The 26,448-nt window shown below is 56.2% G+C and overlaps 1 protein-coding gene and 1 long non-coding RNA gene across 3 annotated transcripts in view; one reads left to right on the forward strand and one right to left on the reverse strand.

The window, feature by feature from the left end:
- Positions 1–6,685, reverse strand: part of LOC132018101 (uncharacterized) — a 10,281-nt gene extending 3,596 nt beyond the window's left edge. Inside the window, exons 1-3 of the long non-coding RNA XR_009404451.1 lie at positions 6,554–6,685; positions 5,382–5,469; positions 713–842 (exon numbers count right to left, since the gene is read on the reverse strand). This is a non-coding gene — a long non-coding RNA (uncharacterized LOC132018101). The remainder of the gene's footprint in view (positions 1–712; positions 843–5,381; positions 5,470–6,553) is intronic.
- SPTBN2 (spectrin beta, non-erythrocytic 2) overlaps positions 1–26,448 on the forward strand; it is a 37,553-nt gene that overhangs the window by 1,357 nt on the left and 9,748 nt on the right. The window contains exons 2-19 of one of the 2 annotated variants that reach the window (XM_059400449.1): positions 5,934–6,112; positions 10,437–10,588; positions 11,035–11,208; positions 12,041–12,132; positions 12,292–12,372; positions 12,699–12,814; positions 14,608–14,720; positions 14,856–15,043; positions 16,310–16,427; positions 16,792–16,950; positions 17,297–17,599; positions 18,542–18,695; positions 18,876–19,746; positions 21,676–21,813; positions 22,182–22,938; positions 23,546–23,748; positions 24,099–24,189; positions 24,434–24,580. In XM_059400449.1, coding sequence (XP_059256432.1) covers positions 5,956–6,112; positions 10,437–10,588; positions 11,035–11,208; positions 12,041–12,132; positions 12,292–12,372; positions 12,699–12,814; positions 14,608–14,720; positions 14,856–15,043; positions 16,310–16,427; positions 16,792–16,950; positions 17,297–17,599; positions 18,542–18,695; positions 18,876–19,746; positions 21,676–21,813; positions 22,182–22,938; positions 23,546–23,748; positions 24,099–24,189; positions 24,434–24,580 — 4,014 coding nt within the window. In that variant the 5' untranslated portion in view covers positions 5,934–5,955. Of the gene's footprint in view, positions 1–5,933; positions 6,113–8,289; positions 8,546–10,436; positions 10,589–11,034; positions 11,209–12,040; positions 12,133–12,291; positions 12,373–12,698; positions 12,815–14,607; positions 14,721–14,855; positions 15,044–16,309; positions 16,428–16,791; positions 16,951–17,296; positions 17,600–18,541; positions 18,696–18,875; positions 19,747–21,675; positions 21,814–22,181; positions 22,939–23,545; positions 23,749–24,098; positions 24,190–24,433; positions 24,581–26,448 lie in introns of those variants that run through there. The other variant, XM_059400441.1, reaches the window with a different exon arrangement.

Genomic DNA, 26,448 nt, shown 5'->3' on the forward strand with positions numbered 1-26,448 from the left:
TGCGGCGCCTGGCCCTCGCTCCCGCCGGGTCCGGGGGACAGGATGGAGAGTCATGTGCCAGCCACCCAGGTACCGGGGGTGAGGGTCGAGGCGTGGGGGACGCGGACCTTTCCGGAGCGGAGCGAAGAGTCTTGCAAGAGTTGCGGCTGACAAACGCGTTGAGGGCTCGGGCCGGCTGTGCTCGGAGCGTGTGTGACAGCGCCGGCTGTGCCGGTGGCCGCCGCTCCTCCGCCGACCGCCGGCGCTGATCCAGGTGCTGCGGACACGCTCTGCCGTCGTCTGTGCCCGGCGTGTGCGGACGCCCGGCTCCCTCTCCGGAGCTTGCTGGGGGCTTCCCTCGGGAGCCGGGGGGGGGGGGGGGGCTCCTCCTAAGCCTCTTTGGTAGCTATCCCCATGCGCCCCTTTATGCTTCCTGACTGTGTGTGAGAGGGGACACGGCTGGCCGTGGGGACCAGAACGCTGGCAGAGGGAGCATGCAGCCCCCTTCGGCCGGTGGGGAAGGAGCGGCGGAAGGTGTTTCTGTGGCCGGGACATCCGGACGGCTTAGAGTCCGCCCCGCACACAACTACCCCGCAAGGCCTCCGCGCTGGGGTGTTCCAACTCCAGCACCACGGTGGGCATTTACTGTCCACTCTGGCGCGGGACGACTTCACCCCACTGACCCCGTGGCGTTGCACGCTCGGCTGCGCCGCGGGCTTGTCCCTTTCCTAACCTGCTGCATGTTGTCTCCGCGGGTTGCTTCTCCGCCGCCCTCCTCCTCTCCCTCGAGCCGCCACGGTTCCAGCGCTGGCGAGCGGGTCGGTTCAGGCAGGCACGGGCAGGGTATCCACGAACCAGTTTTCCTTGAAGGTGGAAGGGGCAGAGTGAGTTCCAAATATGCGTCGGGTGCTGGACCAAGCTCTTGGTCAATTCGGAAGAGGAAAGGTTTAGAGAGGAAAAAGTTATTATGGATCTTAGGTTTGTCCCTTGGAGAAACTGATGTAACCCAGCCGGTGCAGGCTTGGGGGAGGGGCATAGCAAGGGAGTGAAAATTAGTCTGAATAATTCTGCCTTGAGTGGAGGATTCCAGAGAGGATCAAACAACAATTCAGTGCCACTCTTCAGCCTGGTCCTTAAGTTCCGTGGAGGAGAGTCCCTGCGTTTCACCAGGAATACAGCCTTGAGGGAAATGGGTTAGGATGTTTTTCTCTGCAAGGGTCTCTGATTGCCCTGAGTGCGTTTTCTTTGGCCCTCCTAGGAGCCCTGAGTTTATTTGTAATCCCTTTTTCCTTTTATGTCTCTGCCGGTCCACTCAGACTTTGAGTCTAAGATTTTTATTTGGCCAAGGTCCCCATTTCTTCTCATCTGTTACTCACCCTGCTGTCATTTGGTCAACTCTCCTCCCCCCCACCGCCCATAGCATCTCCAGCCATCTCGTCCTTCTGCCGCACATCTGTGATTCGCCTGTGTCCGGGCCTCCGCTCTATTTGTCTCATTAGATCCAGAGTTCACTCTGTCTTCATTTCCTCTCTCATCGCCTGACCCTTCTGGTTCTTTGTGGGTCTTGAAGTTTCTCAGAGAAGTTACATTTTGAGTTTAGCATTGGATAGAGCCTGAGTTAACCCACCCAGAAGTTAACCTCGGATCACCCTCACCCCTGAAACTTGGTGTCTCTTCAGTCCTCATAGCTCCCCTAGCCAATTCTATCGCTCCTCATCTTTGGACAAGGGTACCCTCAAATCAGGTCTTTAGTGTCCTCTGGGAACAAGGAGGAAAAGCAGGCTCCTGGGCCTCACCCCAGATCTACTGAATCAGAAACCTTGTGGTGGTGGTAAGGGAGGAAGGGGACAAGGGGGCCCTCAGGTCAGGGCCCAGTGGTCTGTGTTTTAATAGCCTCCAGGTCATTGTAATTCATGCAAGTTGGAGAATCCCTCATCCTGAACTATAGAGTTTAACCCTGAGCGTACTTCGACAGAGGGTCTCCTCCATTCCTATTTTTATTCTTTCCTTGTGTCTTTCTCCAGCTCTAAGAAAGACATTAATTGGCTGGCAAAAAAAAAAAAAAAAGAAAGAAAGAAAGAAGAAAAAAGAGTTACGGTCGAGTCATTCACTATTTCTTTCCTGAATGCCTCTTGTACCAGGCTGGGAAAAGACAAACATGAATAAGACGCAGCCCTTGCCTCCATGGGTTAAAAATGGAGCGCGCAGAGAGGCTCATAAACAAGCAAGAGTAATACAATGTGACGGGGGCAGTAATAGCTTCTCTCCCATGTGCTGTGGGATCTCAGAGGAGAGAACCATCAACTGTCTCTGAGGGAGGCAAAGACTTAATCAGGAGCAATATGTGGCCAGAGGAGGAATTAGGGTACAAGACAGGCTATATAGCCAGGGGATAGGATTTCGAGCGTGCATGCCAGCTGAAACGGGAGGAAAGGGGAAGTGGGACAGCTGCCCTTGAGGATCCGCCCGCAGCTGAATCCAGCAGCAGCCGGTGGAGAATCCAGCAGGACCCCCAGGCTTGCAGCTGGTGGGAGTTGGCTTTATTCTAGCATGAACAATGTAAGCTACTTGGGCCTGGCCTCGAGGTCAGTGGCTAAGAATAAGGTGCCGGTGGAACTGTAATCTGGATTAGCTGCCGTGCCATCCTGTTGCCGGAGTTTGGGAATCCATGAGGAGAATGAGGATTCTTCAGCATACAGACACTCAGGGGTCATGAGTCTGGTGGACAAGCAGACTAAGCAGATGTGAGTATGGAGACCCAGATCCTAGGTGAGGAGTGATGTACTCAATAAAGAACTCGGAGCAGGATCTATGTAAAGAAACTCCGTAGAGAACTGTAGGAATCTAGAGATGGCAGCAGGGGACAGAGAACACCAAGTATTGTCCCAAAGGCCAGGGACTGCAGAGCGCAAATGCTTGTCAGCCAAACCTCAGAGGCAATAGCACTGAACAACACCAGAGAGCACTATTCACATGCAAGTCCGTGGGAACCAACTCCTTGGAATCCCAACATGTGGCCCTAGAGAGATCCGTAATCGAAGGACACCGGTGCCATCCTGGTTCTTATCTATCTGACGGCATCCCTGGGAACTCAGGACACAAAGCATGTGTGTCAAAATTTGACTTGGCCAAAGGAGCATTTAAGTAGCTGAATTTTTCTTTGGGAGGAGGGGAGATTCCAAATCCATACTTTCTCTGCAAAATGATAGGATTCCATGGAGAGGCTCTAACAGCCAGACCTCACTGGGAGGTCTGGATCCCACGCCTGGGTCCCACTACGGGAGGACCAGGTTGGATCACCAAAAGGAATCCAGAGTAATACATGTTTGAGTTTTGTGCAGGTTATGGGGCCCCAAGGACACACAGTGGTTTGGAGACAGAGTCAGTCTATCTCTTTAAGGGTCTGCTCTTTGGTAGTACTAAGATATAAAGGAAGATTTAAGAATCTCGAGGTCTTCGGGGCCCCAGAGGTGACAAAAATATGTGACATGGGGGTGCCTGGGTGACTTAGTGGGTTAAAACCTCTGCCTTCAGCTCAGGTCATGATCCCAGGGCCCTGGGATCGAGCCCCATATCAGGCCCTCTGCTTAGCAGGGAGCCTGCTTCCTCCTCTCTCTCTGCCTGCCTCTCTGCCTACTTGTGATCTCTGTCATCAAATAAATAAATAAAATCTAAAAAAAATATATATGTGACATGGCTGGGAAGGAGAGAGGGAATGGTGGGGTCTGTAGAGAACTGGAAAGTGCCAGGCCCACCTAAAGGAATCCAAACTCAGTTGTGTATTTTGTTTGTTTGTTTTTGTTATCTTTTAGTTTTACTTGTTTAAGTAATCTCTATACCCAATGTGGGGCTCGAACTCATGACCCCGAGATCAAGAGTCACATGCTCTTCTGAATGAGCCAGCCAAGTACCCCCCAAATTAGTCCTTTTTAAACAGTTTATTGGCCATAGGCCTGGGGGCTGGCTTTAGTAGGTTCTGTGACTCTTGATAAAAGGAAAAAGGGTTATGGAAACAGAAGGCTGAAGGGCATTGTATGTGTGTAGGACTTTTGTGGGGAGGTCTATGTAGAGAGCATGTGAGTGCTGGAAATGTCAATCCCAGAGCTAAGTGTGAGCATGGCTACTGGCAAGGAAGCCTGGACCTGAATGGCTGAGAAAAATGGAATTGGTACCAGTTCGGGGCTTAAGCTCCTTCCCTGTTCAGTGCCTGCCAGCGTTAGGTGACTCTAGTTTAGGTCACACCTTGCCCACAGCACTCTTTGCTCAGGGTGACTCAATTCTGCCCTAGAATTTATTTTTATATAAATATTTACAGAGCAAATTCAAAGACTCTGTTGGGTATTAAGAGAAATGATGAATTTTAAAGGAGCAAGGTGTCCCAGCTAGTGGAAATTAAGCTCTTTTCCCTATTACAGGGAATGCAAAACCCAGTCTAGGAGCCTTAGACCTTAGCTCCCTCACACCTCATTAATGCTACTCCCAGGGAAATCCTTGTGCCTGATTTCTCTTTGAGAGAAAGGGGAGGGGCAGACAGTCCTGGCTCCCTGTGGGTCAGGGTCAGGTTCAGCTTCATGGAACCAGTTAATGACAGAAGCCAAGTTCTGCTTTTGCGTGCCCAGGGGAACACACCTCCCTACCCACCCACAACTCACCACCCATCCCTTCTCCTTTCCCCCAAACTACACACGAGGTCCTCCTGTCCACCCTCCCGGAACCAGAGACTGCCAATATCATAGCCTTCACCCTAGGAAGTGGTGTTAAGGGTTAAAATGTCTTCATGTTTGAAAAGTACTAGGAAAATGAGAAATGCAGACCCAGCCCCCTCCATTCCCTTGAACGGCTGCTGAATGCTGAAATATACAAGAAACTGGACAGTAGAGGGTTTTTTAAATCCCGAGCAGCTAATCTGAATCTCCTTTGTTCGTTTTGAGGAGGACAGAGTTTGCATAACGTAGACCCATGAGTAGTGCTGGCAAGCATATGTGGTCCTAATTTCCCTAGCCTGGGCCCTTGAAGGGAGCCCCAGCTGCTGATGCTTCCCAGGGAGCTCCAAAGGACTCCAGGATGCTCGAGGAACATGTAAGTGTTATGATTGGGAGCTTGTTCCCCAAAGTCAGAAAGAACCTCTCTCTGGAACCCAGCTCTGCTCCTTCCAGCTGTGTGACCTTGAACCATGACTTAACTTTGACCGTGCAGCTTCCTCTATGAGTGGGGATGACCATGAACCCTTGCCCCGTAAGGGTTGTGGTGAGGTGACACATGTACATAGCAGGGCCACGTCTCACAGCTGACATTTACCTAGCACCTGTCAGGTATTCCCTGTAGCAAACAAAAGGAAACAAAGGGGGAGAGAACCATACCGTGTCCTCCTCTGAACTCTTGGGCACTTTGTCTCTACTTACCTAAGAGTGCATCACAGGCTTCCTGGTGTATTCTAAATCCATCTCAGCTGGAGAGCAGGATTAGGGTCTTTTCATCTCAGATCACGTACTGGGTATAAGAGGTCGTCTTATGTGGAGTGGGACCTCCGAGCAGTTTGTGGAACCACGAAATGGAAGAACTCCAGTTTAGACTGGGGTCCTACGTCTGCTTCCTGTGCTACCCTGGTTTGTGCACTGCCCTCCCGAGCCATGCTGTTAGCCATCGTCATTTTCAGTCTCCAGCTTCACCCACTGTCCCTCCCTGGAGCCTGTTTTCTCTGCCACAGCACTCTGAGATACTCTTGCCTTCCTGTCCCCCTCCATGTTCATCTCTTGGGTTCCTGTCCCTCTGCTTCCCCACTGTGGCTTCCCCTCTCCCACTAGGGGCTGATCTCCATTGACAAGAGAAACCAACCACAGCCTTTGGCCCTCAGGAGAGTGGAGAAGATCTAGGGCAAGAGAAGAGAAGGACATGGTGAGTAGTGGGCGCAGTGGTCCTGAGATGCCCCTCACCAGCCACGTTCCCCCTTGCAGGAGCAGGCGGCCACCTACCACCATGAGCAGCACCCTGTCACCCACAGACTTCGACAGCTTGGAGATCCAGGGCCAGTACAGCGACATCAACAACCGCTGGGACCTGCCCGACTCGGACTGGGACAATGACAGCAGCTCAGCCCGCCTCTTTGAGAGGTCCCGCATTAAGGCCCTGGCAGGTGAGGTCAGGGGAGGGCCAGGGGAGATGCTGAGGAGGCTGGGGAGAGAAACTAGTCAGGCAGAGTCCTCCACTGTCACAGGAAGACCAACTTTCTTTCTAAGCTGCCAGCTGATCCGGATTACCCCGTCAAGCCCCTGGTCCCCAACTGCAGTTCCAAGAACAAACTTCATACAGTCCAAAATGTTCCCCATCTTCCCTTCCCCAAGCACAGGACACAGCTCTGTTCCCCTCTGCCCCTGAGTCATGGTCTTTAACTCTCTGGCATTTAGTCCTGCCATGTCCACCCATCTGTCCCTTACCTTTCATCCCCTCGTTGGGCCTTCCTTGGTTTTCCCTGTCACCTGTCACACCTGTTATCTCTCCCAGTCCATGACCCTCCCCCTTCCTTCCCCACCTGTTCCTTCCACCTGCCTCCTGTTCCTCCCATTATTTCGTCTACCTGTTCCCTGAAGCAGGTTCCCTCCACCCGCCGCCGGTTTCTGCAGCCGCCCATTCTCCCGGGTTTGTTCTCAACCCGCCTCTTCCTCTGCCCTCCCCTACGGCCTGGGCTCTTCCCTCAGCTCCGCTGAGCACAAACAAACCCGTCTGACGGGCCTCCCTGCGTTCCGGGAGGAGTTGTCATGGCAACAAGAGTGCAGCTGCCACCTGACACCGTCAGCGGCTGGCTGGCGTGGGGCTGAGTCACCCACACACCCTAAGGCCACCCACCCCGTCTGGCTTCCCTCCTCCGGCCCACCCTCATCTCCTCCACCGACCTGCTGGCCTCCCAGCCCCATGCCCTGGGAGGAAGCCACAGCCACGCCCCGCCATCGCAGGCAGAGTCCCCAGCATGAGTGGGTGGTGGCCTCCTGGGAGAAGGGAGACACTGAGGGGGTGGTTCCCAAACCGGGCAGCACTTTTTATAGGCTCACCCAGGGACAGTTTTACAAATACACATCCCGAAGCCCCCTCCTAGATGCACTGAATTAGGATCGTTGGACCCATATATGGTCCAGAAATGAGGATTTTTTAAAAAGCTCTCCAGGTAATTCCTCTCCGGCAGCACAGCATCCCAGGACCCTTGCGTGGTGGCTTTAGGTCTGGGAAGCCCTATCGTGTATTTTCTCCCCGACGTCTCTGCCCTTCTGGCTGAGTCTCAAGCTGGCTTGTGAAATACTCATTTCAGTGTTTCTGCAGACAAGAGAAGACAGAACAGTGGGTTGTGGACAATGTCACCTCTTTGAGGAGAAGTTTCCCTGGTACCCCGGTTTTGGGGTCATGATGTCTGTGCACATGCCACATGCCACCCAGGACTGTCCCATGTTTGTAGCCCAAGTGACACATGCCACTTTGAGCTGTCATTTCTCCACCACCAAACCGGGCTCTCCTGTGTGGGCTTCACCTAGCACGGCCCCTCGCACCAGCAGGCGTCAGAGAAATAATGAATGAAGACAGGAGAGACGGAGAGTAGCCTGTAAGGGCCATGAGCTGAAGCCCAGGGAGAGATGGGAAGAGAATCTGGCCGACGTCCCAGCAGCAGGATGCACTGGGGGCCCGGGATGGCCTGGTTGAGGAGGGCTTGGTGAGCCTCCCGCCAGGGAAGGGTCGGGAACCGGAGGCGGTGACAAACAAGTGGGGAAGACCGGAACACCAATTTCACAGATCAGAGAACTTAAGCAACCGCCCAGCGGAGTGCCCCGCACCTACGGAGCTGGTTTCACCTCTCCAGGGATTTCTCTCTCTCTGCCCTACGAGCTGAGGACCAGAGCTCAGGTCCTGAAGGGGGGACCTCCTACAGTCACCCCAAGAGGGGACCATCCTTGTCCCACCTGCAGACCTTCGAGAGGCAGGAGTTTGCTTCGGGGACCCGCGCTGAGCTGCTGGGGCCCGGGGCGGGGAGGGGGGGCGGGGGGCCGGTCCGCACGGCGCCGGCGGTTCCCTGTTCGCCGCGCAGGGCCGGGCCCGCCGCCGCCGCGAGCCGCGCCCCGCCTCCCGCCCCTCCCCCGGCACCGTCCGACCTGTTTGTCGGGAGCCGCCTCGGTCTCCCCTCGCCGCAGCCAGGTGTGCTCTGCCCACGGGCCCCGGAGCTCGGGCGCTCAGACGGCCGGCGCTCGGCTTCCCGCCGCTCCGCGACACGTCCCCCGCCGGGAGCCCGGGCGCTCGGGACCCCGCGCTGCGGTGGGGCAGGGGGGAGGCGCGGAGCGGAGCCGTGGCGCGCGGCGCGGGCAGGGCATGGACGGCGGGCCCCGGGCCGCGTGAGAGGCAGCGGGCGGCATGAATGGGAACGGGGTGAGCGGGGCGCACGAGCCCGGCCTCAACGGCGCGGGCGACTTCTACTATGAGGCCGTGGAGGGGGCTCAGAGCCCGGGGGGCCTCCTGCTGTCGCCGGCCGCCTTCATCAACCCGGCGCAGTACGCCAGCGTGCTGGAAGGCCGCTTCAAGCAGCTTCAAGGTGAGCGGCCGCGCCCAGGGGCCCCGGGACGGAGGGGCCCGAGCAAAGCCGGCGAGACCGTGTGCGCGGGGACGGACTACGAGGGACCCAACCCATGGGCGCCCGCAGAGTCGGGAAAGGCTTGGGCCCCCCTGGAAGAAGGGACGTGAGCGTGGTGGGAGCGTCCGCGTCAGCACCGAGCCGGTCCGCTGTCCCCGTCCCCGCTAAGGGTTTGGAGAAGCACCTGCTGGGATGGCTGTTAGGAGAGACAGCGGTCACCCCCGGTCTGGAGCTGTGTGTGTGTGTGTGTGTGTGTGTGTGTGTGTGTAAACCAGGGAGTGTGTCAAAGGGAGTTGGTGCAGACGGGCAGGCCTGTGTTCATTCTGGCACCGATATTTCAGTGTATTTCCAGGACCACTGAGTCTGGGGGGGTGCCTGCGGATGTTGTGGACACCTTGTAAAGTGATGCTTTATCTCTGGGCCTTGGCTTTGCCCAGTTTTCTCCTAGCTGCTACGGATTTGGTCTTCCTCTCTTTTTCTACCTGTAGGCCAGAATGGCCTCACCCCAGTGTGCCTGGCATCAGGGCCATCTTCACGCCTCCAGCCATGGCCGGTGCTCTGGGCAGTGCTGGGCTCAGGCAGGGCCTGGAGACCCTGAAAGGCGGCCCACAGAGCAGGGGCCTGCCGGTGTAGTTGTTAGGACCCGGAGGAGGCTGGCTTAGGTACTGGGCTTGGAGGTAAGAGAGACAGGAATAGACGTGGGTGTGTCGTTATGTTTTATGGGTGAGGTGCACAGGAATGTGAAATTCAGGGATGGGTCTTTTCGGTTTCTGAGATGCTGGGGCTGAGAAGGGAAACAAAAGTGACTCTTCAGGCCCCAGCCCCTTGGATTGGGTCCTCGCACTGGGCTCCTGTGGGGGAAACAGGCAGAAATCCGAGTGGCCAGACCCTCTTCCCTCACTTTGTCGTTTATAACGTCTAAAATGTTAAATGTTCCTGTGGAACCTAGAAAGCATGCTTCATCAGCAGCCTGTCCTGTGGGCCAGGCAACAAGGCATTTCCTCACCTTCTTTGAGATCGGCACCCAACTCTGCCTGTTTTATCCCCCCTGTGTGTCCTGGGCTCAGCGATTTCCTTATTCCCAACATTCAAGATTGTTTTCTGTCTTAGAGTTGGGATGTTGCTGTCCCAGGACTGGATCCCACTGTAGCCCTGAACTGAACGAACCTACCCCAGAAGTAGAGGAGCCCCATCTTTTCTTTAAATTATCCCAGAAGAACAAGCTGACTCAGGAGGCTAGAGCCTCTGTAATGTCTTGTCCTTCTAATGACCACTTGGAAGAGCTGCTGGTGTCATTTAAGTCTACGCCCTGTCCGCCAGCAAAGAGAATGGCCACGCCTCCTGCTGCTTCCGAGAGCTCTGGGTCTCCTTCGGGTTAGATCATGCCCGGATAACTGTAACTCATCAAGGAGCAGGCATCATGTGTGCGGGGCAGCTGATGTACATTGTCTCATTTCGTCAACAGTCACGGGTTGAAGTGGAAAGTCAAGCAGTATGCCCATTTAACAGATGAGGACAGCAAGACTGATGATGATAACAGTGTCTCTCCACTGTTATAGGACAGCCCTGATCCCAGATCCCAGCCCTTCCTCGCATGTCTCACTGCTTCTAATTTCTTTCCTCCTTTCTTCTCAAAGCCTGTTTGCTCATTTCTCTTTTTTACCCTATGAGCTCATCCCAATTTCTTTATTCCCTGCTTTTTAAGTCAGGGATTTTGTCTCAGGCGTTTTCCTGCCTAGACCTCACTTCTGGGTCCTCAAGCACCCCCCAGCCCCCCAACCCCGACAGCTGGTGTTTAGAAGCAGGTGCACTGTACTTGAAGGACAGAAATGACCCCTTGTTGCCACCACAGATGAGCGAGAAGCTGTGCAGAAGAAAACCTTCACCAAGTGGGTGAACTCGCACCTGGCCCGGGTGACATGCCGGGTAGGAGACCTGTACAGTGACCTCCGGGATGGACGTAACCTCCTGAGGCTCCTCGAGGTGCTATCGGGAGAGACACTGGTGAGCTGTGGTCACAGAGGGAGGAGGGAGCCCAAGAAACAGTGGTCAGGGGGACAAGCTGGGTGTCGCCCTTTGAAGAGTGACGGTGCAGAGCGGGAAGCAGTTGGCTGCCCTCTGCTCAGAAGATGGTTTTGTTTTGAGAGGCTTTGCCACCTGGATTAAATAAGAGCATTGCTTCACGGAGACAGGAACAGTGGCCCCATTGAAAACTTTTCTTTTCCCACCCACTCTGGGTGCAATTAATTCCCTTGGGAATCTTAATCTGCCCAGGCCACTTCTGGAAACTGCACTTTGGCTCCTGAACTTGGGCCCAGGCTTGGGGGCTGTACCCGCGTTTCCAACGGGGGTCCCGGGGAAGGTGCGTAGAGCAGGGCCCTGAGAAGGCTAAGAGGGAAAGAGGAGGAGCCCCACAGTCCCATGTTGTTGTGTCCCCTGTCCCTTCACAGCCAAAGCCCACCAAAGGCCGCATGCGGATCCACTGCCTGGAGAACGTGGACAAGGCCCTCCAGTTCCTGAAGGAGCAGAAAGTGCACTTGGAAAACATGGGCTCCCACGACATTGTGGATGGAAACCACCGTCTGACCCTTGGGCTGGTCTGGACCATCATCCTTCGGTTCCAGGTAGCCCGGCACAGCGTCTCGCAGAGTGGACGTCACACATCGGTGCCGTACCGCCGTCGGGCACTGCCAGTCCACAGCGGGACTGACGAAAACACGCAGGGTCTAGAACTTCATAGAGTGTTTGAGGTTGCTGCGCTATCCAAGCCCCAGACCCAGACAGCCTCCCCCTCCCACGGGGTAGAGACCAGTGTGGGTGTTGTCAGACTTCTGTGGCAGGTCCCCCGTGGCCTGGTCTGTTCACTGGCCACATGTGGTAGGACCACATGTTGGTCCACAAGGGACGGGAGATTGTACAAACTGGACCAACCTTCACCCCTGAGAGTTTGAGAACTCTACCTGGGGCCTGGTCATTGGTCCACTTGTCTGCTTCCAACTCTGCTTGCCTCTCTAGAACAGTCACCCTGTTGCTTCTTATGCTCTGAGCATAGGCAGGCCAGTGTCCCCGTACCATCGCAGTTCTCCCGGTGGTCCCCTCACTCCCTGGCGCTCCTCCCAGCCTGGAGCAGAGCTCCATCGGTGCCCCCTTGGAAACCCAGCTCCCAGGCAGCGCTCTCACTCGCCCCCTCGCCACTCCCCACTCCAAGGAGCCAGCATCCTTCACTTTGAGGCCCTTCCACTCTTCTGACTTCCGACCCCATCCTGCTGCCTCAAATCCTTTTGAACTGATGTTTTGTGGTCATTATCCCAGGAGGAAAAGTCCTCCGGCTCCATCCCGGCACCCTTCTTCCAGGAGTCTACAAAGAGCAGTTTCCTGCTGTGTATCTCCGAGTATCTCCGATAACTCCAGGAGCCCCTGTTGGGGGACTGAGGCGTTCCCTTCTTTCCTTCTTAGATCCAAGACATCAGTGTGGAAACAGAAGACAACAAGGAGAAGAAGTCGGCCAAGGACGCCCTGCTGCTGTGGTGCCAGATGAAGACGGCGGGGTGAGGCTGCCCAGGGACCGTGGCCTTGGAGGGTTGGCCGCACCGAGGCTGTGCGGTAAAGGAGGGATGGGCTCCCGGAGCCACGAGCTGGGGATCCATCCTTGAGTCACAGACCGGGGCTAGGCCCTACTCACTGTTCTTCCCGGTCTCCATTTATAGGTATCCCAATGTCAACGTGCACAACTTCACGACCAGCTGGAGGGACGGGCTGGCCTTCAACGCCATTGTGCACAAGCACCGGTGAGGGGCTGGGGTCGGCGAGCCTGCCGGGCGGCCGGACGGGCTCATGGCCCTCGGGCGCGCACACGCCCACACGGACCATGAGATGGGCTACCCGGCAGTGACGAGGGGTGAACGTTCAGACGAGAGCTGGGATGTGGGGGCACCACGCTGCACAGAGGGCAGTGGTGGGAGCCAGGGCGGGTGGGAGCAGTGGGTGTGGGCTTGGGGTGCCTGGTTCGGGACAAAATGGAGTTGGTGGCAGGGATAAAGACAGGGGTGGCTTCACTTTTCCTCTTTAGGGGCTCACGTGCTCTTGATACCTTCTCTATCCCCTCCCCTTGTAGGCCGGATCTGCTGGATTTTGAGTCTCTGAAGAAATGCAATGCACATTATAACCTGCAAAATGCTTTCAATCTGGCTGAGAAGGAGCTGGGGCTCACGAAGTTGCTGGATCCCGAAGGTGGGTCAAAGTGACGGAAAGAAAGTGCTGTGGGATAGAGGCAGAGGCAGATGAGTGGGGGCCAGGGGCTAAGGGCAGGGGGCTGGGGTCAGGTGACTGCTAATGGGTATGGAGTTTCCTCTGGGGGTGATAAGAATGTTCTGGAACAGATCATGGTGAGGACTGCACCACTTTGTGAAGGTACTAAAAGCTGCTGAATTGTCCCCTATAAAAGGGGGAATTGTATGATGTGAAAATTACATCCCTCCTCCAAAAAAAGATGTAGGGAGACGGGCAGTCCTATGGCAGAAAGAGCCCTCGAATGTGGTTCTATGCCAGCCCCGCCACAGAGCAGCTCTGTGATTTAGAGCCAGTCGCTTAACCTCTCTGTGGCTCATTTTCCTTATCTCTAAAATGAGAAGATTGGTCTCTGAGGTCTCTAAGGTTCCGTCTTCCTCTAAAATTCTAGGGTTCTAACTTAAGCTGCGTGACACTGAGATCTCACCCAGCTCTGGCCTTACGGTCAGCGGGCCCTGCTGACTGGCCCCGCTGGTTGTGATCTGGATGTTGCTGAGACAGGCAGTGGTCCCTGGCTCTTATTTCGGACCTGGCCCTGCACTCGACAGGCTTTACTCAACTCAGTCCTCACTACACGCTCTGGAAATCAGGGCCGTTACTGTCCTCAGTTTATGGAAGAGAAGATGGGGACCTATCCACCGGGTTAAGTGGCTTTCCTGAGGTCATACAGCGGGTGGGGCAGAGATCCAAACTCCAGACCTGCTTCCTCAGCCAGTTCTCAGGGAGAGCAGGCTCGGTGCTGCCAGAAAAGGGAGGCAGAGGAGGGCCAAGAGGCTTCCCTGCTGGAAACGCTCCTCCCTAAGCTCACTGCGCAGACTTGCGTCTCTGTGTTTTTCTCCCTGTTTTCTGTCCCACCATAGCCCCATCTCAGTCCAGAGCGACACTCATCAGCCATCTAGCGACGGAAGTCGCGCACACAGGTTCCTGGGAAAGCATTTGAGAGGCACAGTTATGATAAAGAACATTTAAGTAAAACAAAGTCTCCTATAACTTTATGACATGACTTCGATGGGCCCTTCTTGCCTGTGGACTTTCAGAGGGGACCGCAAGAGCTTCCAGCCCTATAGTGTTCCCTGTAGGTAGGGTAGAATCTGCCAACTGTGGGCGTAGAACCCAGGCATTTCAAGTCCCAGTCTTGGTCTTTGTGGTAGAAGCTGGTTTGCCCAAAGGACACTCACCTCCTTAGACTCACAGCTGAGCTTTGGGACTGAGGTCAGAAATAGCCATGACCGAGCCCCAAGATGGCCCTGAGAACAGCTGGGGCTCGCTGGGCCCCTCCCTCTGCACATTCCGGCTTCGGGAAGCTTGGTTTTTATCTTCCGTGTTGCTGCCCCCAAATCCACTGATTTCTTAGACAGTTTTCCAGCCCCTAAGTACAAGATCCATCCCCAAACTGGAATGCTGTTTCTTTTCTTGCCTTTCCTGCCCTCAACAGCTAATTTTGGTCTCCCTTAGAAACACTGGGTAAAAGTCTCCTTGGGCTTCTGCATTTTGTCCTCTGCTTGTTTCTAGAGCAGGTGGGGGGTGGGGAGAAACCTCACTTCCTCATGTCCTTTTAGTCCAAATGATTTATTTGTCTTTTTGCCCTGAGAGGAGCAGGAAGGATGTCAGTTTCGGAGGGCTGAGGTGGGGGCCCTGGGATTGGGGTAAGCGCTCCAAGTTGCAGGTGTACTTCTGGAAGGCAGGTTTCTAATCTCTAAACATCAGGGCCTGACCTGAGTGTTCCTTCTTCTCAGATGTGAATGTGGACCAACCAGACGAGAAATCGATCATCACTTATGTGGCTACTTACTATCACTACTTCTCCAAGATGAAGGCTCTGGCCGTGGAAGGCAAAAGGATTGGCAAGGTACCCCTCTGCCGTGAGGCGGGTAGGACAGAGCTCAGGCCTAGGGGTCTTCCTTCCTGAAAGCAGAGACAGTGGGGAGCTGCTGTGCTGGGCCAGGGACCCCGTCGGCAAGACCCCCTTGTTGCTGTCTCGCAGGTGCTGGACCATGCCATGGAGGCCGAGCGCCTCGTGGAGAAGTATGAGTCCTTGGCCTCGGAGCTGCTGCAGTGGATCGAGCAAACAATTGTGACCCTCAATGACAGGCAGCTGGCCAACTCCCTGAGTGGGGTCCAGAACCAGCTGCAGTCCTTCAATTCTTACCGCACCGTGGAGAAGCCACCCAAGTAGGTGTCCCTGGGCCGCCCCCGGCTGCAACGTGCCAGCCCTGAGCCTAAATTAGGATGGCCTTTTGGGAGGGAGATTTGGCAGGACATAAATGCAGGGAAGGCTCATTTCCCCCAGTTCAAAGTGCCAGAAGCAATTCCAAGATAAATTTTTTAAATGATGATCCATTAAAAAATATATATATCACGTTGGGGAAATGCTTACTATGGTAGGTAGAGTCAACGCAATCCACTCCGATATTACTGGCTGGAGTGTCCCAGAACCCAATGCCAGCTTAGGGCCAGGTGGACTGGATCTGACGGGCAGATCATCACCAGCAACACAGGAGTGTGGCTGCTTCTGCGCATGCTGCAAAGGCTCTGTTGGTCTGCTTTAGAAATGGACTTTCTAAATGGGATCGCCAGGAGGCAGCTCTGTACGGCACATGCTACAGCCTCCGCTTGCCCAGTATTGAGCTCTTCCGCAGTTAATACGTTTAGCCCCCAAACTAATACTAATCCAGAAAACGTCTGTTCCTACACATTCCAAGAATGGTTTGAGGTGAGGTTTGAATGGTTGAGGTTTGGGCCCCGTGACCCAGAAAGCCCTCTGCTTTCTGGAAGTTAGAACTTCCAGGATGTTCACTCACCTGACCTTTGTAAAAGAAAAATAAGTCCGGGGAGAGCCACTAGAGATCGTGTTGAAGGAATGCACTTACTGGCATGAAAAGATGTTCATGAAACGGAAACGAAGAAGCAGTTTACAGACCCGCTTATTTGTAGGCGGCAGGGAGCACGTGGCTAAGGGGTCAGGTTCGAAGTACCTGAGTTCAAATCCTGCCTCTGCCGTCAAGCAGTCATGAGGACTGGGCAGCTTCTCCGGCCTCTCCGTGCCTCCGTTTTCCCAACTGGAAAATGAAAGTGATGAGAGAATACGGGTGACAGTGAGAGCCAGACACGAGCAGGGCCTGCCTCATGGTGGATGAGTCCTCAGTGATCGTCAGCCGTGGTTCTGGAATAATCCCGTCTGTGTAACCAAAAAAAAAAAAAAAAAAAAAAAAAAGATAAAGGAAGAAGAAGAAGTACACACATGCCGAAGTGTAACTGGTCATTTCTGTCCGGTTTTCATTTGTTTTCAAATTATGTTCTTTTTGCTTGCCCATATTTTCTGGCTTTTGCACGGAGCTCACGAGAAGACAAGCACCACAGGTCCTTTCGGTTTGAAATGTAGAGTCCTTGTGCCTGTGTGGCCTTTGACTCTGACCCCAGCCCGGCCTCCTGCCTCAGGTTCACCGAGAAGGGGAACTTGGAAGTTCTGCTCTTCACCATCCAGAGCAAGCTGCGGGCCAACAATCAGAAGGTCTACACGCCCCGCGAGGGCCGGCTCATCTCTGACATCAACAAGGTGCCCGGCCCCACTCCTTGCCCCACAGATGTCCCATCCTTGGCACCAGCACCCCCACTGCCCTGATCGGAAGGCTTGTCCTGGCCTCCTGCATAAGATTAATATAAGTGATAAGGTTCACCTCTAGTCCCACCACCAGAGACAAATCCAGTGGTCTTCACTGTTCCCTGTCCCTTTCCGGTTTTCATGCGCAAGCAGAAGTGCTTTCACGTGGTTGCGTGGCCCTCATGCTGTCCGTTTCTCCTGCTTCCATGCACAAGTGTCTCACTGACCACACCCGCTAGACGGAGCTCCTCTGGGACTCATCATGTGCCCCCCAGTCCCGATGACCCCTCCTCACCAACCCTGTCCCCCTACCTCGCAGGCTTGGGAGCGGCTGGAGAAAGCGGAGCACGAGCGCGAGCTGGCCCTGCGCACCGAGCTGATCCGCCAGGAGAAGCTGGAGCAGCTGGCCGCCCGCTTCGACCGCAAAGCGGCCATGCGGGAGACCTGGCTTAGTGAGAACCAGCGCCTCGTGTCCCAGGTAGAGCGAGGGGGGCGGGGGCTCTTGGTCTGTGCAGGCGGGGCAGGAGGTACAGAGAGAGGGAGGGGGAGAGGGAGGTGGGTTAGGAGGCCTGCCATGTGGAGAAGCTAAAGAAACAAGGAGGCCATCACCAGAAGACAACCCAGAGTCCCCGGAACCGGGGGCACCAGGGGCCAGAGGCTTGAACTGGGGAAAGGGAGCCAGGCTGGGACAGGATAGAGAGGAGACGGGCCACCTTGTGGAGTTGGCGTCTCGTGGCGGGAGTGCCCTGGAGGGTAGACGCGGCCAGTGGGCCGAGCTGGGGGCCTGCGTTCCCCCACTTCCCCTTGCCTGCCGTCTGCCCCAGGACAACTTCGGGCTGGAGCTGGCGGCCGTCGAGGCGGCCGTGCGCAAGCATGAGGCCATCGAGACGGACATCGTGGCCTACAGCGGCCGGGTGCAGGCCGTGGACGCCGTGGCCGCGGAGCTGGCGGCCGAGCGCTACCACGACATCAGGCGCATCGCGGCGCGGCAGCACAACGTGGCGCGGCTCTGGGACTTCCTGCGGCAGATGGTGGCGGCCCGGCGGGAGCGGCTCCTGCTCACCCTGGAGCTGCAGAAGGTGTTTCAGGACCTGCTCTACCTCATGGACTGGATGGAGGAGATGAAGGTAACCGACGGCCCAGGGGGTGCGGGGGAGCCTCTCGGGGGAGCAGGTCCCCACACCAGGCCTCGTACGCAGAGCAAATGGGCCCTGCCATCGTGGGGCTCACCTTCTAGTGGAAGGAGGCTGCCGAGGGAACCCCTGGGCCTGTCATGAAACAGAATAGCAGGCAGACCCTCTGGGGACACAGGGCCGCAGGGTGAGGTCCAGGAAGGCCTCTGAGGAACCGCAGACCCACAAGGAGCCGGCGTGGGGAGGTGTGAGCAGGGAGTGTCATAGGCAGAAGAACAGCCCTGGGCCTGCACAGGCGTGCGGCGTTCGCGTCGGAAGGAGGGCCAGGGGCACTGGAAGAACAGGAGGGGCCGTGGATGAGGTAAGGGTGGGAACAGCCAGCCCCGCACCCCCACTTCCCTGGGCCTGCCAGGCCTGCTCAGGCTTTGGGTCTTGTTCAGAGTAGCATGGATCACTGAGCGTGATCAGAAGTTTCTGGAAAGGAGAGACATGATTCTGCCTTCATGTTTTTAAAGGTCACTGTGACCACAATGTGCAGGAGGGCCGTGGACAGCCCACGGGGCAGTTAGGTGCGGTGCGGGGATCTAGGCCAGGGACGGAGAGGACGCTGGGTCTGGAGAGACCCTGGACTTGCTGGGGTGCAGGGGGCTGAGCAGTGACCCGCAGGAGGGTGGTGAGAATTCTGGGGCTGAGAAGATGAGTCAGAACAGAGATTTTGGGAGCAAGATTTAGTAAGAAAGTCGGTCGTTCCATAGGAGGGCAGTTGAGTACAAGGTGACGGGGGTGCCAGCCCAGAGCTGGGGTGCCACTGCCTGTGTGAGTGGGAGCCCACGGACAGGGGCGGCTGTGCTCCTCGGGGTGTGACCCCCGCAGCCACCCAAGGAGGTTGGGTGGGAGGCCCTCGGGTGGGCACCGGCATGCCGCCTGTCCCCGCAGGGCCGGCTGCAGTCTCAGGACCTGGGCAAACACCTGGCCGGAGTGGAGGACCTGCTGCAGCTACATGAGCTGGTGGAAGCCGACATCGCCGTGCAGGCCGAGAGGGTGCGCGCCGTCAGCGCCTCGGCCCTGCGCTTCTGCGACCCAAGCAAAGGTGAACCTGGGGAAGGAGGAAAAGCTGGGACAGGAAGCGTGGGGGCAGATGGGAGGGGCTGGGGCTGGGGAGGGGGCCTCAGGGATGGGGGCGGGGCGGTGGAGATTCATAACCAGGGACTGGTCGGGGCAGCGGGCTGGCTGGGCTACAGCTCTCAACCCTCCACCCCAACCTTTTCAGAGTACAAACCCTGCGACCCCCAGCTGGTGTCGGAGCGGGTGGCCTCCCTGGAGCAGAGCTACGAGGCGCTGTGCGAGTTGGCCGCCACCCGGAGGGCGCGGCTGGAGGAGTCCCGGCGCCTCTGGCGTTTCCTCTGGGAGGCGGGTGAGGCCGAGGCCTGGGTGCGGGAGCAGCAGCACCTCCTGGCCTCAGCAGACACCGGCCGGGACCTGACCGGCGCCCTCCGCCTGCTCAACAAACACACGGCCCTGCGGGGCGAGATGAGCGGCCGCCTGGGGCCCTTGAAGCTGACGCTGGAACAGGGCCGGCAGCTGGTCGCCGAGGGCCACCCCGGCGCCAGCCAGGCCGCCGCCCGCACCGCCGAGCTGCAGGCCCAGTGGGAGCGGCTGGAGGCCCTGGCCGAGGAGCGCGCCCAGCGGCTTGCCCAGGCCGCCAGCCTCTACCAGTTCCAGGCCGACGCGAACGACATGGAGGCCTGGCTGGTGGACGCGCTGCGCCTGGTGTCCAGCCCCGAGCTGGGGCACGACGAGTTCTCCACGCAGGCCCTGGCCCGACAGCACCGGGCCCTGGAGGAGGAGATCCGCAGCCACCGGCCAGCCCTGGATGCCCTGAGGGACCAGGCCGCCGCCCTGCCCCCTGCGCTGAGCCGCACACCGGAGGTGCAGGGCAGGGTGCCCAGCCTGGAGCGGCACTACGAGGAGCTGCGGGCCCAGGCAGGCGAGCGTGCGCGGGCCCTGGAGGCGGGCCTGGCGCTCTACACCATGCTCAGTGAGGCCGGGGCCTGCGGCCTGTGGGTGGAGGAGAAGGAGCAGTGGCTCAATGGGCTGGCCCTGCCCGAGCGCCTGGAGGACCTGGAGGTGGTGCAGCAGAGGTAGGCCCCCCGCAGACCTCCCCCAGCCCCACCACTGCAGGCCTGGCGAGTGGGGCCGCCCACGTGCGGGCCACCGGCCCTACCATAAACCGCCTGCTCTTGCTACGACCCTTTGAGTCTTTTTTTTTTTTTCTTTTTCTTTTTAAGATTTTATTTATTTATTTGAGACCGGGAGCAAGAGAGTGCAAGTAGGGAGAGGGAGAAGCAGGCTCCCCACTAAGCAGGGAGCCCCATGCAGGGCTTGATCCCAGCACTCTGGGATCATGACCTGAGCCGAAGGCAGAGGCTCAACCACTGAACCACCCAGGCACCTCCGACCCTTTGTGTCTTAACAGTGGTCTGGGTTTTGTTTTCTTGAAAAATGTCAGACATACTCAAAGGGAGAAAACCTACCACAAACTCCTACATCACCATCACCAGATTCAGCGATAGTCAGCGTCTTGCTATATTTGATTATTTTTCATTTTAAAAATTAGCAGACCTCCAGGGGTGCCTGGGTGGCTCAGTTGGTTAGGTGGCTGCCTTTAGCTCAGGTCATGATCCTGGAGTCCTGGGATCGAGTCCCACATCGGACTCCCAGTTCCACGGGGAGTCTGCTTCTCCCTCTGACCTTCTCCTCGCTCATGCTCTCTCTCGCTGTCTCTCTCTCTCTCAAATAAATAAATAAAAATAAAATATTTTTTAAAAGATTAGCAGATCTCCAGAATATCATTTCACTTCTGTGTTCCCCACGATGTGTCCTCTAAGAATTAGGAAGAATGTATAATATATAATAAATTATTTTTTAATTGTGGAGACTTAAAATAGTGGAAGCTTTTATGTTATAGACCTTTAGATAGGTACACTGATTCACTTCATCAAGTAGCTGTATTTACAGGATAATACATCTTAAAATCCGTGAGAAAGGAAATTTTTTTTAAAGGTTTTGTTTTATTGTTTATTTAACAGACAGAGATCACAAGTAGGCAGAGAGGCAGGCAGAGAGAGAGGAGGAAGCAGGCTCCCTGCTAAGCAGAGAGCCCAGTGTGGGGCTTGATCCCAGGACCCTGGGATCATGAACTGAGCCGAAGGCAGAGGCTTTAACCTACTGAGCCCCAGAAATTTTTCTCTTAGAACCACCCTACTGTTAATTATCACATAGAACAGAATTAGCAATTCCTTGATATCATCTATTACTCATCCTATAGTCAAATTTCCTGATGGTTTTAAAAATGTATTTAGGATTTTTTTTTTAAAGTTTCCAAGATATGCTATGACAGGGATCAGCATACTATAATTCTAGTGGCAAATCCAGCCTGTTGCCTTTTTTTTTTTTAATAAAGCTTTATTGGAACAGAGCCAGGCTCATTCATTTCCATATCATCCCTGGCTGCTTTTGCACTACAACAGCAGAGCTAAATACTCGTGACAGGGACCTTATGGCCCACACAGCCTGGAATATTTGCTCTCTGGCCCTTTATAGAAACCGTTTGCAGGCTGTGAGAGTATCACAGAAGTTGGGCTTCACACCCTTATCACTCAAACAAATATTTTTGGTTATCAATTCATTCTTTAACACCTGGTAGTAGGATGCGACCCAACTAGGCGGCTAAGGGGTCAGTCCCAGGAGGAATAGGGAGGATCTAATAAAGAACGAGGCACTGGGCCAGGCCTTACGTTGGTTCGTGCGCCTGTTTCCGATATTTAACTACCATCATCTACTTGAGTCGCTCTAGAGATGACTGCTTTTCTACTTGTCTGGGGGGACTTGGGGCTCCCCACCTGACCCACAGGTACTGCAAACCTCATAGGTTCAGATGTGCAGATGTCCTGTAAATCAGCCACACGTTGACAGAGAGGCATTTTCCTGGGCATCTAGGGGAGGTGGGCTGGTGCACCACCACGTCCATAACCCATGGCCATCTCTTGTACCGTCTTTCTCCTGCTCAGGTTCGAGACCCTGGAGCCCGAGATGAACGCCCTCGCAGCCCGGATTACTGCCGTGAACGACATCGCGGAGCAGCTGCTGAAGGCCAAGCCACCGGGCAAGGACAGCATTGTCACTACCCAGAAGCAGCTCAACCACAGGTGGGCTTGGGGAGGGGAGCCCAGAAAGGGGGCAGCAGATGGGGATGGCAGCCGCAGGGGAGTCCTGGAGGGCGTGGTACGGAGACTGAAAACGAGGCAGGAAGGCTCTCTGGTGTACCTTGCAGGGCAGAGGCGGGAAATGAGGGGAGGAGTGCAGGGGGTGAAGGTAGTCCAAGCGGGCTTGAGGCTGGACAGGGAGCAATCAGGGGTTCGGGGGAGGAGGAGCCAGGAGCGGCCTCTTTAACACAGCAGAGCAGGTGGTAGAATATCCCAAAGCAGAGGGAGGCAGGGAAGAAGCTTCCAGATAGACCCGGGCAGCGCAGGGCAGCTGAGTGACTCCAATCACCAGACCCTCCCTTGACCCTCAGGTGGCAGCAGTTCCGGACCCTGGCCGACGGCAAGAAGGCAGCTCTGACGTCAGCCCTGAGCATCCAGAACTACCACCTGGAGTGCACGGAGACCCAGGCCTGGATGAGAGAAAAGACCAAGGTCATCGAGTCCACCCAGGGCCTGGGCAATGACCTGGCCGGGGTGCTGGCCCTGCAGCGGAAGCTGGCCGGCACCGAGCGGGACCTGGAGGCCATCGCCGCACGGGTGGGCGAACTAGCCCGAGAGGCCGATGCCCTGGCCGCCGGCCACCCCACCCAAGCCCCTGCCATCCACGCCCGGCTTGGAGAGGTCCAAGCCGGCTGGGAAGACCTGAGGGCCACCATGCGGCGCCGAGAAGAGTCACTGGGCGAGGCGCGGCGGCTGCAGGACTTCCTACGCAGCTTGGATGACTTCCAGGCGTGGCTCGGTCGCACACAGACCTCCGTGGCCTCGGAAGAAGGGCCAGCCACCCTGCCGGAGGCAGAGGCCCTCCTGGCCCAACACGCCGGCCTGCGGGGAGAGGTGGAGCGGGCTCGCGGCGAGTACAGCCGGCTCCGGGCCCTGGGAGAGGAGGTGACCAGGGACCAGGCTGACCCACAGTGTCTCTTCCTGCGGCAGCGCCTGGAAGCCCTGGGCACCGGCTGGGAGGAGCTGGGCCGCATGTGGGAGAGCCGGCAAGGCCGCCTGGCCCAGGCCCATGGCTTCCAAGGCTTTCTGCGGGACGTGCGCCAGGCCGAGGGTGTGCTCAGCAGCCAGGTGAGAGCCCAGGGACACAGAGACTCCCCACCCCCCTCCAAAGAAGGGACTAGGGACCGGGAAGTGTGGACGAGAGAGGTGGATGGGGAGGAAATGGCAGCAGGCGGAAAAACTGAGAAACCAGGACAGACAGGGAGACCGTGCAGGGAAATATGGATGTAGGAAAAAAAAAAAATAGATGTAGGTGCCCAACTGGCTTAGTCAGTAGGACGTGTGACTCTTGATCTCAGGATCATGGGTTCAAAGCCCACTCTGGGTGTAGAGCTTACTTTAAAAAAAAAAAAAAAGATGTAAATATAATTTGCCAAAACTGACTTGAGAAGAAATAGAAAACCTGACTTGTGCAGCTGCTGAATCAAATCAGTGGCTAAAAATAATTTGAAACAGGATTTGGGCTGCTAAGTTCCTCTGGCCCAGCTCCGCTGTTACTTTGCAAGCCCGTGGGGTAACGGGGCGCCCCCCCCCCCCCCCATGGTCTTCGAGCCAGACCACCCACCCTCCCCTCCCCCACTGGCCGCCACATCCGATGTGTCCTCGTGGTAGGGCCCTTCCGAAAGGTCGACGAGTACTTTTGAGAAGTGAGCTGCATCCCTGTCCTCCCGCACAGGACTACGTTTTGTCCCACACGGAGATGCCGGGGACGCTCCAAGCTGCGGATGCCGCCATTAAAAAACTGGAGGATTTCATGAGCACCATGGATGCCAACGGAGAACGGATCCGCGGGCTGCTGGAGTCTGGGCGCCAGCTCGTGTCTGGGGGCAATATCCACGCCGAGAAGATCCAGGAGAAAGCCGACTCCATCGAGAGGAGGTATGGTGATGGGGAAGCAAGCGAGAGCAGCCCGGCCTGTTCCGCTGATGGAGACGCTGCAGAACGCAGCATGGACAGACGGATGGTGGTGGGGGCTGACAAAAAGCAGAGGAGGAAGAAGTTAGTGGCCAGAGAGGGATGAGGCCATGAGTTGGGAAGGTCTGCCTACCCCCCACCAGGGGAGGCGACGTCCGCTGGCCTAGCTGGACGCCGGACATCAGTAATCCCGGGTTAGTGCTCCTGGAAGGCATCGAGCCCGTAGCAGGAGGACTGCAGGCTTCTAGGTTAATTAGAGGGTCATAACCCTTTGACAGCAAGTTCGAGGGCTTCACAAGGGCCTGTCATTACAGACACAAGAAAAATCAAGAAGCAGTGCAGCAGCTTCTGGGCCGTCTTCGGGACAACCGAGAGCAGCAGCATTTCCTGCAAGACTGTCAGGAGGTAAGGCTCCCTATTCCCCCATGTCCCCTCCCGCATTTCCCAGCCATCCGTTTGCTGACGTGCCCTGGCTTGCTGAGCCTAGAGTAAGACCACTGCAGTGGCTCCTGAGTAAGAGCGTGGACCCCCTCTTGGCCTGGCGTCTCCCCGCAGCCAGCTCTTCTCCTAGCTCACCTCACCCCCTTGTGACTCTGCGCATCTGAAATGTACTCTGCCCTTCTCCACCCCCGCTTGGTGCTTGGTGCAGCTGAAGCTCTGGATTGACGAGAAGATGCTGACAGCCCAGGATGTGTCCTACGACGAGGCCCGCAACCTGCACACCAAGTGGCAGAAGCACCAGGCGTTCATGGCCGAGCTGGCCGCCAACAAAGACTGGTTGGACAAAGTGGATAAGGTGAGTGGGGTGACAGCAGCAGCAAGAAGAGAGCCCCGGGGCCGCCTCAGGACGGGATCCTGGCTTCGGGCTGGGGTGCTTTCAGGGTCAGTGGCCATGGGGTCTCTGGTGCCAGTCCTCCAAGATGGAAACTTAAGTTCTGGGGAACGAAAGTCTTAGGTCTCTGAGACAGTGACTCCAGAACTTTGGAAAAGTGCAAATCAGTAGGGAGCCAAACTGCAGCTTTGCATCAACGTGGTAACTATCCCTGGGTCGGGACCACGATGACGGTGACCCTCTTCAGCAGAGGTCAGCAAACTTCTGCCAAGGGCCAGGTGGTAAATATTTTTGGCTTTGCGGGCCACACGGTTTCTGCTGTAACTACTCAACTCTCCGTAAAAGCAGCCATTGAGAATACATAAGGATTGAGCGTAGCTGTGTTCCAATAAAACTTTATTTATAAAAACAGGTGGGGGCCGCATTTGGCCCGCAGAGCCCAGTTCACCAACCCCTGCTTATGAGTCTTATTGTTCCTGGTGCCTAGTCTCCAAACCCACCACTTCCTCTAGAGCCGAGCATAGGTAAAACTTTATTTCAGCTCAGCAAGTATGCCTGGGCAGGCGACCTTGTGTGTGCTCAGCACCCTGCAAGGTATGTGAAAAGACACTCTCCTTCCCTCAAGGGCAGGGCTGGGGAGAGGAGGAGACCAGTGTATGTCTGGTGTTTCCGTTTGTTCAGCAAATATTTACTTGGCGCTACTATATGCGAAGCATTGTACAGGGCCCCGAGAGCCGGAGTGAAGGAGATTCTGCTGCCGGTTGCACCATTGAGAAATGACGCTACCGCCAGGATTTGAGACAGATCCGCAAACACCAAAGTTACATCCAAAGCAGAATATGACAGATGCAGTTAAGAGAGGGCCTGATAAAGCCTGGTTCCTCTGCGTGTGCCCGTAAAGCTCTGTGCCCATAAAACTCTGCTTACAAGCAGAGAGGAGGTAGAGGAATCCTAGGGGCCCGGAGCCTCCAGGGCAGTCCCTGAAGTTTGAGTAGAATTTGGACAAGCAGAGATATTTGAGGAATGATGTTTTTAGGCAGAGAAAACAGCACAAACAGGAAACCTGAGGTGTGGAAGTGGGGTGCCTGTACGGGAACAAGGGGCTAAATTAGTCTGGCAGGAGCACAGAATGGGGAAAGGGGCCCCACGGAAGAAAAGGTGGGAAAAGCCTGCTCAGCCAGGTCACTAAGGGCCTTGACCATACAGAAGGACTGTGCGTCGATGTGTGGACTGTGCCGAAGGCTCACGGAGTTGCCCGAGCAGTGCTAAACACTAGCTTTTCATCCTGGCAGCCAGGCATAAGACAGCCTCAAGGCAGCACCTTGGTTTGTGTTCTAGAAGCGGACCCCGAAACGAGACTTCCAGTGCAGGCCACTTATATGGGAGATGAGCACAGAAAACACCAGTAAGGGAGTGGGGAGCTGGGATAGAAGAGGAAAGGCGTTCAATAACGGGTCCTCTGCCACGTCAGTCACCCCAGGGGGCAGCTGGCACTCGGTCCTAAGGAGGCACCTTGGGAGACAGTGTAGAACACGCATCGGTGTTATCCCAACCAAGGCACAAGGATGCTGAGTGTTTGCCCGCCAGCTCCTGGGCTGCTTCTCGGACACTTCCGGTCTGCCTTGCACACAGGTCAAGAGACTAATCCTTCCCCCACCTCCCCAGCAACCAAGGTCCTCCAGCAGAAAGGCTGGGAGAGGGGAGAGCGGGTACATAACTCAGGTGAGGGGTGACTCGCTGAGAAACGGGAGAGGACGGCGGGTACACAAGACCACATGTGCACAGCCCCAGAAGCCATAAGCACGAGGGAGCCCAACAAAGGAAAGGTCTCT

The sequence above is a fragment of the Mustela nigripes genome, chromosome 1 (assembly GCF_022355385.1).
Source record: "Mustela nigripes isolate SB6536 chromosome 1, MUSNIG.SB6536, whole genome shotgun sequence".
NCBI lineage: Eukaryota > Metazoa > Chordata > Mammalia > Carnivora > Mustelidae > Mustela > Mustela nigripes.